This window comes from Fringilla coelebs (genome assembly GCF_963513975.1).
Source record: "Fringilla coelebs genome assembly, chromosome: 29".
Lineage (NCBI taxonomy): Eukaryota > Metazoa > Chordata > Aves > Passeriformes > Fringillidae > Fringilla > Fringilla coelebs.
The window spans coordinates 3,054,660-3,072,632 of record NC_140055.1 but is presented as its reverse complement, the minus strand read 5'-3'; the positions used below and the strand labels follow the sequence as shown (position 1 = coordinate 3,072,632).

The window sequence follows — 17,973 nt, the reverse complement described above, 5'->3', positions numbered from 1 at the left end:
TTACCCCATCCCAGTTACCCCCAACCCATCCCAGTTACCCCATTCCAGTTCCCCCAGTCCCAGTCACCTCATCCCAGTTACCCCAACCCATCCCAGTTATCCCAATCACCCCATCCCAGTTGCCCCATCCCAGTTCCCCCATCCCAGTTCCCCACCCCACGCACCCCCCACGCCGCCATCGAGCCTAATCCGGAAGTCCCGCCCACCCCCAAGCCCCGTAGCCAATCAGAGCCCGGATTTCGCCAGACTGACAACAGAAATAACCAATCTCCGCTTAGGACTGGAAAGAGGGACGTGCAGCCGAGCCAGTGGAAGTCCGCCCGACACCCCCTCCGTCCCCCGGGGCTTCCCCCACCTGTTTCTCCTGCCCGGTCTCCTCCGTGAAGGCGCCGGTACCGAGCGGGGCTGCCATGGCGGCGAGGGGGGGGGGGGGGGGGAGCTCTGCGCTCCCGCCGCTGCGTGCGGCCCCGCGCCCTGCTCCAAAATGGCCGCCACCGCCTCCACCACCTCAGCTGCGTGACGGACAGCAGCTCTACCCAATGAACGCAGAGAAGCACCCGCAGTGACATCACACCTGACCAATCAGTGCGCGCGAGGGGCGGGGCACTGAGAGGAGGCGGTGCAAAGAAAAGGGCGGGGCAGTCGCGACTGGCACGACCAGTAGCCAATAGGAAGCGATAAACGCCGAGTGGGCGGGGAAAGAGGCGGGGCTTCACCGGTCCCGCAGCGCCGCGGGTTCGAGACCGGGGCCGGGAGGATGCGGGGACACGGCGGGATGCGGGGACACCGAAAAACCCCAAAGCGCCCCCGAAAGGGAAAAGGGGCCTGGGGGAGGAGGGAGCTCACCCCCACCCGCAGCTCCACCAACACCCTGGGGACACCCCGCCAGCGCCCCTGGAAATGGCAGCGCCGGCAGCGGCACCCCCCGAAACACGGACAGAGCCCGGGCTGCAGAGAAATCCTTCGGCTTTAAGTGAACTACAGCAGAATAAAGTGGGGGAGGAAGGAAGGAAGGGGGTTGTGAACAAAAATAATCACAGTTTCACTTGGTTTTTTCTCACTAGAAAGAGCAGCTGAGCCACGGGGGCACAGCCTGGGGGAGCTTTGGGTGCCCGACACCCCCAAACCCCAGCCCAGGAGGGTGCGAGCTCCTCAGGGCACCCCCAGAGCTGCCAGGCAGGAGCTGGCTGGGGGACAGGCACCCGGGAGCCCCATCTGTGCCGGGGCTTGGATTTTGGAGCAGCTCCTGGGCCACCAGAAGGAAATGCCCGAGGAGGGAAGAGGCGCTGCCCCCTCTCCCCGGTGGGCTCTCACCTCCCAGCCCTGCCTGGGGAGGGGAAAAAAGCAAAAAATCCCCTGGTCCCTCCCCAGGCTGAGCCCACCCAGTGCCCCTGGAATGCCAGGTCCCCATGGGGAGAGGGGACCCCTTGATGGGGTGTCCCCCACCCTATGTTTAGGACTTATCAAAGGCCACCAGCACGGCCCAGATCATCCCCACGCCCCTGCCCTTGGCAGCTCCCAGCTCCAGGTCCCTCTGGGGAGACCCCAGGGTGGAACCCCAGGTGGGACCCCATGATGGGACCCATCAAGAGCTCCCCCACCACATGTGAGGAGGGGTTTAGGACTTCTTGAAGGCCACCAGAGTGGCCCAGATCATCTCCATGGCCCTGGCTTGGAGCTCCAGATCCAGGACCCTCTGGGGAGTGGGGTCCCCTCGATGGGACCCATCAAGGGTCTCCCCCACCCCATGTGAGGAGTGTTCAGGACTTCTTGAAGACCACCAGAGTGTTCCAGATCATCTCTGTGCCCCTGCCCTTGGCAGCTTCCAGCTCCAGGTTCTTCTGGGGAGACTCCTGGGTGGAACCCCTCGATGGGACCCATCAAGGATCTCCCTCACCCCATGTGAGGAGCGTTTAGGACTTCTTGAAGGCCACCAGAGTGGCCCAAATCATCTCTGTGCCCCTGCCCTTGGCAGCTTTCAGCTCCAGGTCCCTCTGGGGAGTGGGGTCCCCTTGATGGGACCCATCAAGGGTCTCCCTTGCCCCATGTAAGGAGTGTTCAGGACTTACTAAAGGCCACCAGAGTGTCCCAGATCATCTCTGTGCCCCTGCCTTTGGCACCTTCCAGCTCCAGGTGACTCTGGGGAGAGGGGTCCCCTCGATGGGACCCCATGTAGAGCGTGGGGTCTCCTTAATGGGACCCATCAAGGGTCTCCCCCGCCCCATGTGAGGAGCGTTTAGGACTTCTTGAAGGCCACCAGCATGGCCAGGATCATCTCTGTGCTCCTGCCTTTGGCACCTTCCAGCTCCAGGTGACTCTGGGGAGACCCCAGGGTGGCACCCCACGATGGGCCCCACCAAGGAGAGCTCTTAGGACTTACTGAAGGCCACCAGAGTGTTCCAGATCATCTCTGTGCCCCTGCCCTTGGCAGCTTCCAGCCCCAGAGTCTTCTGGGGAGACTCCTGGGTGGAACCCTATGATGGGACCCATCAAGGGTCTCCCCTGCCCCACGTAAGGAGCGTTTAGGACTTCTTGAAGGCCACCAGCATGGCCAGGATCATCTCTGTGCCTGTGCCTTTGGCACCTTCCAGCTCCAGGTCCCTCTGGGGAGTGGGGTCCCCTTGATGGGACCCATCAAGGGTCTCCCCCACCCCATGTGAGGAGCGTTCAGGACTGCTTGAAGGCCCCAGAGTGTTCCAGATCATCTCTGTGCCTGTGCCCTTGGCACTCCAGGTCCAGGTCCCTCAGGGGAGACCCCAGGGTGGCACCCCACGCTGGGCCCCACCAAGGAGAGCTCTTAGGACTTATTGAAGGCCGCCAGCACGGCCCAGATCATCTCTGTGCCCCTGCCCTTGGCAGCTTCCAGCTCGGGGTCCATATCCAGCAGGTCCTTGGTCCTGTTCATGGCCAGGTCGTACTTGTCGTCGGCCAGGCTGGCGAAAACGTTCTCCAGCACGTCCGAGGCGTGGGCCAGCACCAGCAGGGCCAGGGTCCTGCGCTCCATGCGCTGGGGCTCGTTGACCCAGCGCTCCAGGACGCTCTCCTGGAGCCTCTTCAGCAGGCGCTGCTTCTCGGAGGCGTTGCTGACGGGGTGCGTGGTCATGTCGAAGAGGAGGAAGTTCTGCTTCTCCGTGGTCAGGATGCCCTTCTCCACCAGCGCCTTGGCCAGCCGCTCCCGCACGTTGCGCAGCTGGTACTGCAGCTTGAAGGGGTTCCAGGTCTCTCCTGAGGGGTGGGAGGCTCTGGTCAGGCTCTGCTTCCCAATCCCAGTGTCCTTCCATGATGTCCTGCATGGACACCTGGCTCTGCCACAGCAGCTCTCAGCTCCAAGATTTCCACCGAGTTCCCAACCCAGAAATTCTTCTCTGCTCCCACATTCAACCTTCCCATCAGTCTTCTCCTGCTCTCCTCATCTCCAGGGACCTTCAGGGATCCCAAGCCAGGCCAGGGAGGCTCTGGTCAAGCTCTGCTTCCCAATCCCAGTGTCCTTCCAGGATGCCACAGGAGCTCTGAGCTCCAAGATTTTCACCAAGCTCCCAACCCAGAAAATCCTTCTCTGCCCCCACATTCAACCTTCTCCTGCTCTCTTCATCTCCAGGGACCTTCAGGGATCTCCAGGGATCCCAAGCCAGGCCAGGGAGGCTCTGGTCAAGCTCTGCTTCCCAATCCCAGTGTCCTTCCACCCTTCCATGATGTCCTGCATGGGCACCTGCCCCTGATCCCCTGCCCTGACTCAGATCCTCCTGGCAAAGCTCCCAGTGGAGTTTTGAGGAGAAATCCCAGAGCAAATCCCATCCCTTTCCAAAGCCTCTTCCACCCATGGGTCACCCCAGGCTCGGTGAGGCCTCAGCATTTGGATCCTCCAAAATCCTTCCCAGGAGCCCCAAATCCTAGCTGGGACCCCCCAGAATCCTCCAGTAGAACCTTCAAATTCTACCTGAACACCTCAATACCGCCAGGGTGATCTGGGAAGGGAAATCAGGGAATCATGGACAGCCCTGGAGAGGGGTCTGGAGGGATTTGAGGCTCCAGGCTGGTTTTGGGGTTCCCTCACCAGCAGATCCCGGAGCTCTGGGTGCAGAGGGTGACCCTGGATGGATTCTGGTGGGTCTGAGGAACATCTGAACAGCCTGGAGAGGGGCTCTGGAGAGGGGTCTGGAGGAATTTGAGAGTCCAGGCTGGTTTTGGGGTTCCCTCACCAGCAGGTCCTGGAGCTCTGGGTGCAGAGGGTGACCCTGGTTGGATTTTGGGGGGTCTGAGGGACATTTGGACAGCCTGGAGAGGGGTTTTGGAGGCTCCAGGCTGGTTTTGGGGTTCCCTCACCAGCAGATCCCGGAGCTCTGGGTGCAGAGGGTGATCCCTGATGGATTTTGGTGGCTTTGGCTGGGTCTGGGTCCTGGAGCTCTGGGTGCAGAGGGTGACCCTGGTTGGATTTTGGGGGGTCTGAGGGACATTTGGACAGCCTGGAGAGGGGTTTTGGAGGGATTTGAGGCTCCAGGCTGGTTTTGGGGTTCCCTCACCAGCAGATCCTGGAGCTCTGGGTGCAGAGGGTGACCCTGGCCCGACTTTGGGGGGTCTGAGGAACATCTGAACAGCCTGGAGAGGGGCTCTGGAGAGGGGTCTGGAGGAATTTGAGAGTCCAGGCTGGTTTTGGGGTTCCCTCACCACCAGATCCTGGAGCTCTGGGTGCAGAGGGTGATCCCTGATGGATTTTGGGGAGTCTGAGGGATGTTTAGAGAGCCTAGAAAGGGGTTTTGGAGGCTCCAGGCCGGTTTTAGGGTTCCCTCACCAGGAGATCCTGGAGCCCTGGATGCAGAGGGTGACCCTGGCTGGGTTTTGGGGAGTCTGAGGGATGTTTGGACAGCCTAGAGAGGGGTTTGGAGGCTCCAGGCTGGTTTTGGGGTTCCCTCACCAGGAGATCCTGGAGCTCTGGGTGCAGAGGGTGATCCCTGATGGATTTTGGGGTTCTGAGGGATGTTTGGAGAGCCTAGAGAGGGGTTTTGGAAGCTCCAGGCTGGTTTTGGGGTTCCCTCACCAGCAGATCCTGGAGCTCTGGGGGCAGAGGGTGATCCCTGAGGGATTTTGGTGGCTTTGGCTGTGTCTGGGTCCTGGAGCCCTGGATGCAGAGGGTGATCCCTGATGGATTTTGGTGGCTTTGGCTGGGTCTGGGTCCTGGAGCCCTGGGTGCAGAGGGTGATCCCTGATGGATTTTGGGGCTCTGAGGGATGTCTGGAGAGCCCTGCAGGGAGCTGGGGTGCAGGAATTCCCAGCTGGCCCTACCAGTGAGCAGCTCTATCCAGGTCTGCACCGTCTCTGCTGTCTCCGTGGCCTTGATGTGCCTGAGGGTCTCATCCAGCAGCACGTCCCCAGTGGGAGCATCCGACTTCAGCAGCACCTGGGAGGGGACACGGTGGAGATATTAGCATATGCAAATCTGTGGCATTAGCATAAAATATTCAACTATGACAATTATATAATATTATAATATAATATAACATAATATAGCATAACAACATAATATAATATAATATAATATAATATAATATAATATAATATAATATAATATAATATAATATAATATAATATAATATAATATAATATAATATAATATAATATAATATAATATAATATAATATATTATTGTATAATAGTGTAATTCTGTATTAGCATCATATAATATTATACTATTATACTATTATATATATTATATACATAATATATTATACATATAATATAAAATATAACATAATTGTATAATTATATCTATATATAATTATATATTATAATTATATATACATATAATCTATTAAAATATAATAATATTGTAGTTTGATTTAATTATTATATAATATTGTCATTGTATAATAATATATTATTATATAGTATTATTAGATAGTAATTTCATGCAATTATTATATATTATTGTCATCATATAATAATATATTATATTGTTATTATATAGTATTATAATATTGCCATTTTATACAATTATTAAATAATATTGTCATCATATAAGAATGTATTGCATTATTATAATATAGTATTATAATATGGTCATTTTATATAATTACTATACAATATTGTCATTATATAAAAATATATTATTATTATATAGTACTGTAATACAGTAATTTCATATAATTAGTATATAATATTGTCATTATATAATAATATATTGTATTATTTATTTACATTATTTAATTTATTGTTTATTTATTGTTTATTTAGATTTCATTCTCTATTTTTAAAGTTTATGATTTATTTTATTATTTCATTTTATTCATTATTTATTTATTGCTTATTTTTTCATTATTTTTTAAAATTTTATGATTTATTTTATTATCGATGATTTCATTTTAACTTATTATTTATTTATATTATTTAGACTTACTTATTGTTGATTTATTTTCCATTATTTATTTTAAAATCTTATTATTTTATTATCGATTATTTAGTTTTCATTTATTATTTATTTATATTATTTAGACTTACTTATTGTTGATTTATTTTCCATTATTTATTTTAAAATCTTATTATTTTATTATCGATTATTTAGTTTTCATTTATTATTTATTTATATTATTTAGATTTACTTATTGTTTATTTATTTTCCATTATTTATTTAAAAATTTTATTATTATTTTATTATCGATTATTTAGTTTTCATTTATTATTTATTTATATTATTTGATTTATTATTTATTTTAATTTTTTTCATTTTTAATTATTATTTTTCCATTAATTTCAATTAATTTTTTAAAATTCTTTTTCATTCTTAATTATTTTTTCCATTTATTTTAATTAATTTTTTAAAATTCTTTTTCATCTTTAATTATTATTTTCCATTTATTTTAATTAATTTTTTTAATTTCTTTTTCATTTTTAATTCTTATTTTTCCATTTATTTTAATTCATTATTTTAATTTTTTTTCATTTTTAATTATTTTTCCATTTAATTAATTTTTTAAAAATTCTTTTTCATTTTTAATTCTTATTTTTCCATTTATTTTAATTAATTTTTAAAAAATTCTTTTTCATTTTTAATTCTTATTTTTCCATTTATTTTAATTAATTTTTAAAAAATTCTTTTTCATTCTTAATTATTATTTTTCCATTCATTTTAATTCATTATTTTAATTTTTTTCATTTTTAATTCTTATTTTTCCATTCATTTTAATTAATTTTTTTAAAATTCTTTTTCATTTTTAATTATTATTTTCCTATTTACTTTAATTAATTTTTTAAAAATTCTTTTTCATTTTTAATTCTTATTTTCCCATTTATTTTCATTAATTTTTTAAAAATTCTTTTTCATTTTTAATTATTATTTTCCCATTTATTTTTTAAAAATTCTTTTTCATTTTTAATTCTTATTTTTCCATTTATTTTAATTAATTTTTTTAAAATTCTTTTTCATTTTTAATTCTTATTTTCCCATTTATTTTAATTAATTTTTTAAAAAATTCTTTTTCATTTTTAATTATTTTTTCCCATTTATTTTAATTAATTTTTTAAAATTCATTTTCATCTTTAATTCTTATTTCCCATTTTCCCAGGGCCTGGCCGCCCGACCAGCGCCTGACCTTCCTGTCCAGCAGCCTCCTCCTGCGCAGGGCGGGCGGCTCCAGGCGGATGCGGCCGCGCAGCGCCAGCTCGATCAGGATGCCGCCGCGCAGCCCCGAGGAGATGCAGTCGTTCCAGAAGGACGTGTAGCCCTGGGGAGGGGGCGGCGGGCTCGCTGCTGCCTCCGGGACTGCGGCGTCCCACCCGGATCCTCCCCGAGCTTCCCCCATTCCCACCCGGAGCCTCCCCAAGCTTCCCCCATTCCCGCCGGATCCTCCCCGAGCTTCCCCCATTCCCGCCGGAGCCTCCCCAAGCTTCCCCCATTCCCGCCCGGATCCTCCCCAGGCTTCCCCCATTCCTGCCGGATCCTCCCCAAGCTTCCCCCATTCCTGCCGGAGCCTCCCCAAGCTTCCCCCATTCCTGCCGGATCCTCCCCAAGCTTCCCCCATTCCCACCGGAGCCTCCCCGAGCTTCCCCCATTCCTGCCAGAGCCTCCCCAAGCTTCCCCCATTCCCGCCGGATCCTCCCCGAGCTTCCCCCATTCCCACCCGGAGCCTCCCCAGGCTTCCCCCATTCCCGCCCGAGCCTCCCCAAGCTTCCCCCATTCCTGCCGGATCCTCCCCAAGCTTCCCCCATTCCCGCCGGATCCTCCCCAAGCTTCCCCCATTCCTGCCCGGATCCTCCCCAAGCTTCCCCCATTCCCGCCGGATCCTCCCCAAGCTTCCCCCATTCCCGCCGGATCCTCCCCAAGCTTCCCCCATTCCTGCCCGAGCCTCCCCAAGCTTCCCCCATTCCCGCCGGATCCTCCCCAAGCTTCCCCCATTCCTGCCCGGATCCTCCCCAAGCTTCCCCCATTCCCGCCGGATCCTCCCCAGGCTTCCCCCATTCCCGCCGGATCCTCCCCAAGCTTCCCCCATTCCTGCCGGATCCTCCCCAAGCTTCCCCCATTCCTGCCCAAGCCTCCCCAAGCTTCCCCCATTCCTGCCGGATCCTCCCCAAGCTTCCCCCATTCCCGCCCGGATCCTCCCCAGGCTTCCCCCATTCCCGCCGGAGCCTCCCCAAGCTTCCCCCATTCCCGCCGGATCCTCCCCGAGCTTCCCCCATTCCCGCCCGAGCCTCCCCAAGCTTCCCCCATTCCCGCCCGGATCCTCCCCAAGCTTCCCCCATTCCCAACGGATCCTCCCCGAGCTTCCCCCATTCCTGCCGGATCCTCCCCAGGCTTCCCCCATTCCTGCCCGGATCCTCCCCAAGCTTCCCCCATTCCCGCCAGAGCCTCCCCAAGCTTCCCCCATTCCTGCCCAGATCCTCCCCAGGCTTCCCCCATTCCCGCCCAAGCCTCCCCAGGCTTCCCCCATTCCCGCCCAGATCCTCCCCAAGCTTCCCCCATTCCTGCCCGGATCCTCCCCAGGCTTCCCCCATTCCCACATTCCCCTGATCCTTCCTCCCCAGAGCCGCCCGGATTCCACATTCCCCTGATCCTCCTTCTACAAACCCTCCCGGATTCCCACATTCCCCTGATCCTCTTCAAACCCCCATTTCCACATTTTCCTGATCCTCCTTCTTCAAACCCAGATTCCCACATTTCCCTGATCCTCTTTCTTCAACCCCTTCCAGATTCCCACATTCCTCTGCTCCTCTTTCTTCAAACCCTCCCAGATTCCCACATTCACCTGATCCTTCCTCCCCAAAGCCGCCCGGATTCCCACATTCCCCTGATCCTCCTTCTACAAACCCTCCCAGATTCCCACATTCCCTGATCCTCCCCAATCCCTCCCGGATTCCACATTCCCTGATCCTCCTTCTTCAAACCCTCCCAGATTCCCACATTCCCCTGATCCTTCCTCCCCAGAGCCTCCCGAATTCCCACATTTCCCTGATCCTCTTTCTTCAACCCTTCCCAGATTCCCACATTCCCCTGATTCTCCTTCTTCAAACCTTCCCGGATTCCCACATTTCCTTGATCCTTCCTCCCAGACCCTCCCCCATTCCCACATTCCCCTGATCCTTCCTCCCCAAACCCTCCCAGATCCCACATCCCCTGATCCTTCCTCCCCAGAGCCTCCCAGATTCCACATTCCCTGATCCTCCCCAATCCCTCCCAGATTCCCACATTCCCCTGATCCTCTTCAAACCCAGATTCCCACATTCCCCTGATCCTCCTTCTTCAAACCCAGATTCCCACATTTCCCTGATCCTTTTTCTTCAAACCCTCCCGGATTCCCACATTCCCTGATCCTTCCTCCCCAAACCCTCCCAGATTCCCACATTCCCCTGATCCTCCCCAAACCCTCCCGGATTCCCACATTTCCCTGATCCTGTCTCTCCAATCCTTCCCAGATTCCCACATTCACCTGATCCTGTTTCTACAAACCCTCCCAGATTCCCACATTTCTTTGCTCCTCTTTCTTCAAACCCTCCCAGATTCCCACATTTCCCTGCTCCTCTCTCTCCAAACCCTCCCAAATTTCCCTGATCCTCTCTCCAAACCTTTCCACATTTCCCCGCTCCTGTCTCTCCAGAACTTCCCAGATTTCCACACTTCCCTGCTCCTCTCTCCAAACCTTCCCACATTTCCCTGCTCCCATCTCTGCTCCTGTCTCTCCAAACCCTCCCAGATTTCCACATTTCTCTGCTCCTATCTCCAAACCTTCCCAAATTTCCCTGATCCTGTCTCTCCAAACCCTCCCAGATTTCCACATTTCCCTGCTCCTATCTCCAAACCTTCCCAAATTTCCCTGCTCCCATCTCTCCAAACCCTCCCAGATCTCTCTGCTCCTCTCTCCAAACCTTCCCACATTTCCCTGCTCCCATCTCTGCTCCTGTCTCTCCAAACCCTCCCAGATTCCACATTTCTCTGATCCTGTCTCTAAACCTTCCAAAATTTCCCTGATCCTGTCTCTCCAAACCCTCCCAGATTCCACATTTCTTTGCTCCTGTCTCTAAACCTTCCCAAATTTCCCTGATCCTTTCTCTGTTCCCATCTCTCCAAACCCTCCCAGATTTCTCTGCTCCTGTCTCTCTCAGAACTTCCCAGATTTCCACATTTCCCTGATCCTCTCTCCAAACCTTCCCAGATTTCCACATTTCCCTGATCCTCTCTCCAAACCCTCCCAGATTTCCACATTTCCCTGATCCTCTCTCCAAACCCTCCCAGATTTCCACATTTCTCTGCCCCTATCTCCAAACCTTCCCAAATTTCCCTGCTCCTGTCTCTGCTCCTGTCTCTCCAGAACTTCCCAGATTTCCACATTTCCCTGATCCTCTTTCTTCAAAGATTCCCAGATTCCCACATTTCCCTGATCCTCTTTCTTCAAAGATTCCCAGATTCCCACATTTCCCTGCTCCTGTCTGATCATAAAAAGGAGCAGCAAAAGGGAAGAGAATCCCAAGTTCCAGAGTGCACAGGACAGTTCTGGGCTGGAATTGCAGCCAGGGAGGAAAATAAAAAACACCTGGACAAGAAAGCCCAGGGAAGGGCAGGGAGGGGATTTGCACTGGGAATCTGCAGGGAGGGAATTTCGAATTTGCACAGGGAATCTGCAGGGAGGGAATTTGCTCTGGGAATTTGCAGGGAGGGAATTTGTTCTGGGGATCTGCAGGGAGGGAATCTACTCTGGGAATTTGCAGGGAGGGAATTTTGCACAGGGAATTTGCAGGGAGGGAATTTGCTCTGGGAATCTGCAGGGAGGGAATTTGGAATTTGCTCTGGGAATCTGCAGGGAGGGAATTTGCAGGGAGGGAATTTGCAGGGAGGGAATTTGCTCTGGGAATTTGCAGGGAGGGAATCTGCAGGGAGGGAATTTGCTTTGGGAATCTGCAGGGAGGGAATTTGCTCTGGGAATCTGCAGGGAGGGAATTTTGCTCTGGGAATTTGCAGGGAGGGAATTTGCAGGGAGGGAATTTGCACAGGGAATCTGCAGGGAGGGAATTTGCTCTGGGAATCTACAGGGAGGGAATTTTGCAGGGAGGGAATTTGCTCTGGGAATTTGCAGGGAGGGAATTTTGCAGGGAGGGAATTTGCTCTGGAAATTTGCAGGGAGGGAATTTGGAATTTGCTCTGGGAATCTGCAGGGAGGAAATTTGCTCTGGGAATTTGCAGGGAGGGAATTTGCTCTGGGAATTTGCAGGGAGGGAATTTGCTCTGGGAATTTGCAGGGAGGGAATTTTGCAGGGAGGGAATTTGCTCTGGGAATTTGCAGGGAGGGAATTTGCTTTGGGAATCTGCAGGGAGGGAATTTGCTCTGGGAATCTGCAGGGAGGGAATTTGGAATTTGCACAGTGAATCTGCAGGGAGGGAATTTGCTGCTCCCTGAGCTTCAGCAACACTGGAGTGATGCTTTCCAAGAGAGCTGGCTCTGCTCTGGAGCAATGGGGCAGCCCAGGTGACCTTTCCTTTCCTTTCCCTTCCCTTCCCTTCCCTTCTTCCACTCCCCTTTCATTCCCTGATGAGAACAAAGCCCCATTGTTGTTTCCTCCCGTTCCCTGGATTCCAGGCAAGCCAGGAGCAGCCCGGGCTCAGGGAGAGCCTGGGGGCTGGGCTGGCACCTGAGGGGTGCCCAAGGTTGGGGTGACCCCAGGGGGCTCACAGCCACCAAGGGCTGCCTGCAGGGAGACCCCAACACGTGTGCCTGGTGGGAACTTCCACCTTCCTGCTGCTCTTTCTGCTTTTTTTTTCCTCCCTTTTTGCTTTTTTTTTCCTCCCTTTCTGCTTTTTTTCCCCTCCCTTTCTCCTGCTTTCTTTCCTCCCTTTCTGCTCTTTTTTCCCTCCCTTTTTGCTTTTTCCCCTCCCTTTCTGCTTCTCTTTCTGCCTTTTTTCCCTCCTTTCTGCTGCTTTCTTTCCTCCTTTTCTGCTCTTTTTTTTCTGCCTTTCTGCTGCGCTTTCTGCTCCTTTTCTCTCCCTTCTGCTCCTCTTTCTGCTGCTTTCTTTCCTCCCTTTCTGCCTTTTTTCCCCTCCATTTCTGCTCCTTTCTTTCCTCCCTTTCTGCTCTTTTCTCCCCTCCCTTTCTGCTCTTTATCCTCTCTTTTTTCCCTCCTTTTCTGCTCTTTTTTCCCTCCTTTTCTCCTGCTTTCTTTCCTCCCTTTCTGCTCTTTTTTCCTCCTTTCTGCTGCTCTTTCTGCTCTTTTCCCCTCTCCCTTTCTCCTGCTTTCTTTCCTCCCTTTCTGCTCTTTTTCCTCTCTTTTTCCCCTCCCTTCCTGCTCTTTCTTTCCTCCCTTTCTTCTCTTTTTCCCCCCCTTTCTGCTGCTTTCTTTCCTCCATTCCTGCTCTTTCTTTCCTCCCTTCCTGCTCTTTTTTCCCCCCTTTCTCCTGCTTTCTTTCCTCCCTTTCTTCTTTTTCCCCCCCTTCCTGCTCTTTTCTCCCCTCCCTTTCTGCTCTTTATCCTCTCTTTTTTCCCTCCCTTTCTGCTCTTTTTTCCCTCCTTTTCTCCTGCTTTCTTTCCTCCCTTTCTGCCCTTTTTTTTCTCCCTTCTGCTCCTCTTTCTGCTCTTTTCCCCCCTCCCTTTCTGCTCTTTTTTTTCCTCCTTTCTGCTGCTCTTTCTGCTCTTTTCCCCTCTCCCTTTTTCCTGCTTTCTTTCCTCCCTTTCTGCTCTTTTTCCTCTCTTTTCCCCCTCCCTTCCTGCTCTTTCTTTCCTCCCTTTCTTCTCTTTTCCCCCCCCTTTCTGCTCCTTTCTTTCCTCCATTCCTGCTCTTTTTTCCCTCCCTTTCTTCTCTTTTTTCCCTCCCTTTCTGCTGCTTTCTTTCCTCCCTTTCTTCTCTTTTTCCCTTCCATTCCTGCTCTTTTTTCCCCCCATTCCTGCTCTTTTTTCCCTCCCTTTCTGCTCTTTTTTCCCTCCCTTTCTGCTCTTTTCCCCCTTTTTTCCTGCTGCTCTTTCTCTGGATGGCAAACAGGGAGTGGAGGACCCAAAAGCCCCCAGGAGGCTGCAGAAAGAGCGAGCCCCTTCCCAAGGCAGAGGCTGGGACCCCCAGCCCTCCCCCAGGGAAGGTTTTCCCTCCCCAGGGCTGAATTCCCATCCCTGGGGCTCTGTTGGAGCAGCACATGTGGACACTGGGCTTGCCCAGCACAGAGAACCATAAAAGAAATGAATATTTTTATTTGCTTTCTCCACTTCCTCTTGCAGGAACACAAAGCAACCTTTCATCCCTGCCCTCCTGCTTTCCTTTCCTGGATTTTGCTCCTGGCTTTTACAAACAAGTTCTCCAGGAATGGGTGTGAAGATGAGCAAAGGTTTCAATTTCCTGGCCTCAAGGGCACGTTACCCCTAAGAAATTTGAAATTCCAAAGCTCCTGGGTTATTTCCAGACTGGTTACAAAAGCCAGGCTGGTTTGCAGCCAGGTCCTCCTACATGGACAGACTGGTGCTTTAAATAATGAAATTACACCCTGAGCTCATTGAATTTGGCAAAAATCATCTTGTTTTTCCTCAGTCACCAAAGCATGAGTGTGTGAAAACAGAGCCCAGCTCAGGGCCAGGCTGCTGCTGCCTCTGCTTGTGAGCTACAGGAATGTGGAAAGACAGGATGGAATAAAAAAAGAAAAGTGTGACAAGGTGTTTTCCCCCTGTTTGCTGTGCTCTGCCAGGTTCCTGGTGGCTGCAGGGCCGTTCCCAGGATACATTAACCAAGAACACCAAACACAGCCCAGGAAAAAAGCAGCTCATGGCACCCCACTCTCAAATATTTGCTCCAGGATTATTTGCATTGTGTTCCCTTTACAGCCCTGAGCTCCTGCCACTTCCTAGTTGGCTCCTAGATCTTATCTGGGGCTCTGAAACGGGACAGCCCCAGCCCTTGTCACTGTCACAGCCTGCCTGGATCCGTGTGACAGCTCAGCACCTCCTGGGACCAGCCCAGAACTGCAGAGCCCTGCTGGAAAGAAGGTTCTGGCACCTCAGCAAGGTTTCATTCCACCCCTGAGGGATGAAGAGGAGGAGGACATCCACCTCAGCTCCTCCAGCTGTAACTATTCCACTGATTCCTCAGGAAAAGATCTCCAGGGTCACTGAGTTCAATCCTGACCAAAGTGGGCTCCTGGAGCTGGAAAGCCTCTCTAGAAGTTTCTGCTCTGCCACAAAAAGCACTTTGAGCACCTGGTTGGCTTCCCCTGGTCTGCAATTCCCCATCCACTGGTCAGGAATAGCAGATTTTGGAACTGTGGAACGGTTTGGGTTGGAAGGGACCTCAAAGATCACCAAATCCCCTTTCCTGTCGTGGCAGGGACAGGTCCCACCACACCAGGCTGTTCATCCAACCTGGCAAGGGGCAGCCATGGGGTCACCTGTGCCAGGGCCTCACCACCCTCCCAGCCAAAGATTTCCCCAAGCTGATTCAAGGCACAGGCACAGCACAGAGAACTCCCCACCAGGCATCTTCCCCTTCCAGGCAGAGCTGATAAACGAGTTCCCAGCAGCTGATAAGCACAAACCAACTCTGCTTGACCAGGATCCCCTTCCCCCAGGGTGACAGGCACACAGGAGGAGCTCCCAGCAGTGACATTGCCACCCAGAGCTGCCCATCCCCAGCCCTGCCTGGCCCAGGAAGGCAGCAGAGAGGCAGCTCCTGTGTCCCTGGCCATTGTGCCTGCTCCCTGCTCCCAGCCCAGCTGACTCTGCTCCCTCTGCTCTTTCTTTTCAAAGAGCAGAGCAGTGCTCCTGGTGGCCCTGTGTGCCAGCACAGAAGGATGTTCCCCCCTCGATAAAGCTCCTTCTACCCATGGCTTCAGCCCTGGGAAGAACAATCCCAACTTTTGCCCCTCCTGCCACTGTCCCCAGGGCAGAGCTGCTGGGACAGCACCATCAGCCACGTGCCCAGCCCAGGTTGCCACCTCCTGGCACAGGGAGCCCAGAGCAGCTGGCCCATCCCTGCAAGTGCTCGAGGCCAGGCTGGACAGGAGCAGCCTGGGAGGGTGGAAGGTGTCTCTGCCCGGGGTGAGGCTTTGGAACTGGGTGAGCTTTCCAGTCCCTTCCAACACTCAGTGCCACAGCTCAGCTGAGCTGTTGGGGCATGGGTTGGACTCGATGACCTTTAAGGTCTCTTCCACCCTTCTGTGAATTCCATCCCACAGTTCTGTTATTCCAAGCAGGTTTTGCTGAGAGGAACCCATCCAATCCCTTCTGCTGCTCCCTGAGAGCCCAGCAGCCCCCAGCCTCACCTCCTTGTCCTTCAGCCCCAGGAGCAGCACCTCCTCCATGAGGGTCAGGCGGATGTCCTTGGAGTCGTCGGGCTCGTCCTCGTTCAGCTCCCTGTCCGCCTCCTCCTCGCCCTCCCCCTTCCTCTCGGGGCCCCGGCCCTCCGCCCGCCGGCCCCGGTGCGTCAGCGTCGTCATCTCGGGCTGGGGGGCACGGGGGCACGGCTGAGCACGGGGCTGAGCCCCCGGGGCCAAACCCTCCCCAGACCCCAGACCCCAGACCCAAACCCCCATTCCCAGACCGAGAGGCGCTCGTCCCTCCTACCCCAGGGTTTCCAGCTCCTCCAGACCCCCAGACCCAAACCAAAACCCCTCCCCAGACCCCCCAGACCAAGGGATGCTCCTACCCCAGGGTTTCCAGCTCCTCCAGACCCCCAGACCCAAACCCAAACCCCTGCCCAGACCAAGGGATGCTCCTACCCCAGGATTTTCAGCTCCCTTTGACCCAAACCCCCAGACCCCTTAGACCAAGGGATGCTCCCACCCCAGGATTTTCAGCTCCTCCAGACCCCCGGACCCAAACCCAAACCCCTCCCCAGACCCCAGACCAAGGGATGCTCCTACCCCAGGATCTTCAGCTCCCTCTGACCCAAACCCCCAGACCCCTTAGACCAAGGGATGCTCCTACCCCAGGACTCCCAGCTCTCCCAGACCCAAATCCCCTCCCCAAACCCAAACCCCCAGACCCAAACCCCCATTCCCAGACCAAGAGGCGCTCGTCCCTTCTACCCCAGTATTTCCAGCTCCTCCAGACCCAAACCCCTCCCCAAACCAAGGGATGCTCCTACCCCAGGATTTCCAGCTCCTCCAGACCCCCAGACCCAAACCTCTCCCCAGACCAAGGGATGCTCCTACCCCAGGATCTTCAGCTCCCTTTGACCCAAACCCCCAGACCCCTTAGACCAAGGGATGCTCCTATCCCAGGATTTTCAGCTCTCCCAGACCCAAATCCCCTCCCCAGAACCAAACCCCCAGACCCAAACCCCCATTCCCAGACCAAGAGGCGCTCATCCCTCCTACCCCAGGGTTTCCAGCTCCTCCAGACCCCCAGACCCAAACCAAAACCCCTCCCCAGACCCCCCAGACCAAGGGATGCTCCTACCCCAGGATTTTCAGCTCCCCCAGACCCAAACCCCCAGACGCCCTCCCCAGCCCAAGGGGCGCTCGTCCCTTCCCCCCCAGGATTTTCAGCTCCCCCAGACCCAAATCCCCATTCCCAGACTAAGGGGCGCTCGTCCCTTCCCCCCCAGGACTCCCAGCTCCCCCAGACCCAAACCCAAACCCCCAGCTGCCCTCCCCAGCCCAAGGGCCGCCCGTCCCTTCCCCCCGGGACTCCCAGCCCCCCGTTCCCGGGGCTGTCGGGGTTCCCCGTCTCCCCTCACGGCCGGGGCGGTCCCCGCGTTCTGACGGGAGGAGCAGCAGAGCCCCCGAGCCCCTCAGGCCGCACGGGCGGGTCCCGGCAGCGCCCCGGGACAGCCCCATCCCACCGGCCCGGTCCCAGCCCCGGCCCGGCTCTGCCTCACCGCCCCGGGCTCCCTCCCACCCCTCACGGCCCCGGCCCGGCTCTGCCTCACCCCCCCGGGCCCCGTCCCACCCCTCACGGCCCCGGCCCGGCTCTGCCTCACCCGCCCGGGCTCCGTCCCACCCCTCACGGCCCCGGCCCGGCTCTGCCTCACCGCCCCGGGTTCCCTCCCACCCCTCATGGCCCCGGCCCGGCTCTGCCTCACCGCCCCGGGCTCCGTCCCACCCCTCACGGCCCCGGCCCGGCTCCATCCCAGCCCCCCGGCCCAGCCCCGCTCCATCCCGCCCGCCGCCGCAGCGCACCGCGAGTGAAGATCCGCCCCCCCCCACGAGGGTTGGGGGCTGCCGAGACCCCGTGCCCGCTGCCCGGCCTCACCGCGGCCCGGCGGGTCCGTCGGTCCGTCCCGCTCCGTCCCGCTCCGCTCCGGGGCCGCGGGCAGGAAAAGCCTCCGCGGGGCCGCCGCCGCTTCCTGGCCTCCGCCGGTCCCGCCCACGGCGCCGCTCCGACCAATAGGAGCCCACGCGGGTCGGAGCAGCCAATGAGCGCGGCTCCAGTGGGTCAAGGGGCGGGACTACTTACTGTCAGTCAGGGCGTGGCTCCGCCCCCGCCCGCGTGTCCTGTCCCGATCCCGATCCCGGTCCGGTTCTGGTCCCGTCCCGTGTCCCCTCCTGTGTCCCATTCCGTGTCCTGTCCCGTGTCCCCTCCT

The 17,973-nt window shown here is 53.5% G+C and overlaps 1 protein-coding gene across 4 annotated transcripts; it reads right to left on the bottom strand.

The window, feature by feature from the left end:
- Nucleotides 1–979: 979 nt before the first annotated feature.
- GOLPH3L (golgi phosphoprotein 3 like) lies at nt 980–17,873 on the bottom strand. Of its 4 annotated transcripts, none has more exons than XR_014616816.1 (6): nt 17,643–17,873; nt 15,710–15,889; nt 7,584–7,715; nt 5,281–5,395; nt 2,121–3,225; nt 980–1,975 (listed from the first exon to the last, which is right to left on the bottom strand). XR_014616816.1 is itself a non-coding variant. In XM_084223003.1 (5 exons), the coding sequence occupies exons 2-5, from the start codon at nt 15,881–15,883 to the stop codon at nt 2,798–2,800; spliced, it is 849 nt and encodes a 282-aa protein (XP_084079129.1). In that variant the 5' UTR covers nt 15,884–15,889; nt 17,643–17,873; the 3' UTR covers nt 980–2,797. The 4 variants fall into 4 exon arrangements, 2 of the variants coding, with proteins under 2 accessions (XP_084079129.1, XP_084079130.1); XR_014616817.1 differs by having other exon boundaries at nt 980–2,431; nt 2,585–3,225; XM_084223003.1 differs by having other exon boundaries at nt 980–3,225.
- Nucleotides 17,874–17,973: the final 100 nt, after the last annotated feature.

What these genes read in the sequence shown, in the direction of transcription:
- GOLPH3L (XM_084223003.1), bottom strand. Translation starts at nt 15,883, where the DNA reads ATGACGACGCTGACGCACCGGGGCCGGCGGGCGGAGGGCCGGGGCCCC. An exon ending in TGGGGCTGAAGGACAAGGAG is followed by an intron (nt 7,716 to 15,709) that starts GTGAGGCTGGGG and finishes CCCCCTCCCCAG; the next exon opens with GGCTACACGTCCTTCTGGAA. An exon ending in CTGGATAGAGCTGCTCACTG is followed by an intron (nt 3,226 to 5,280) that starts GTAGGGCCAGCT and finishes CCCACCCCTCAG; the next exon opens with GAGAGACCTGGAACCCCTTC.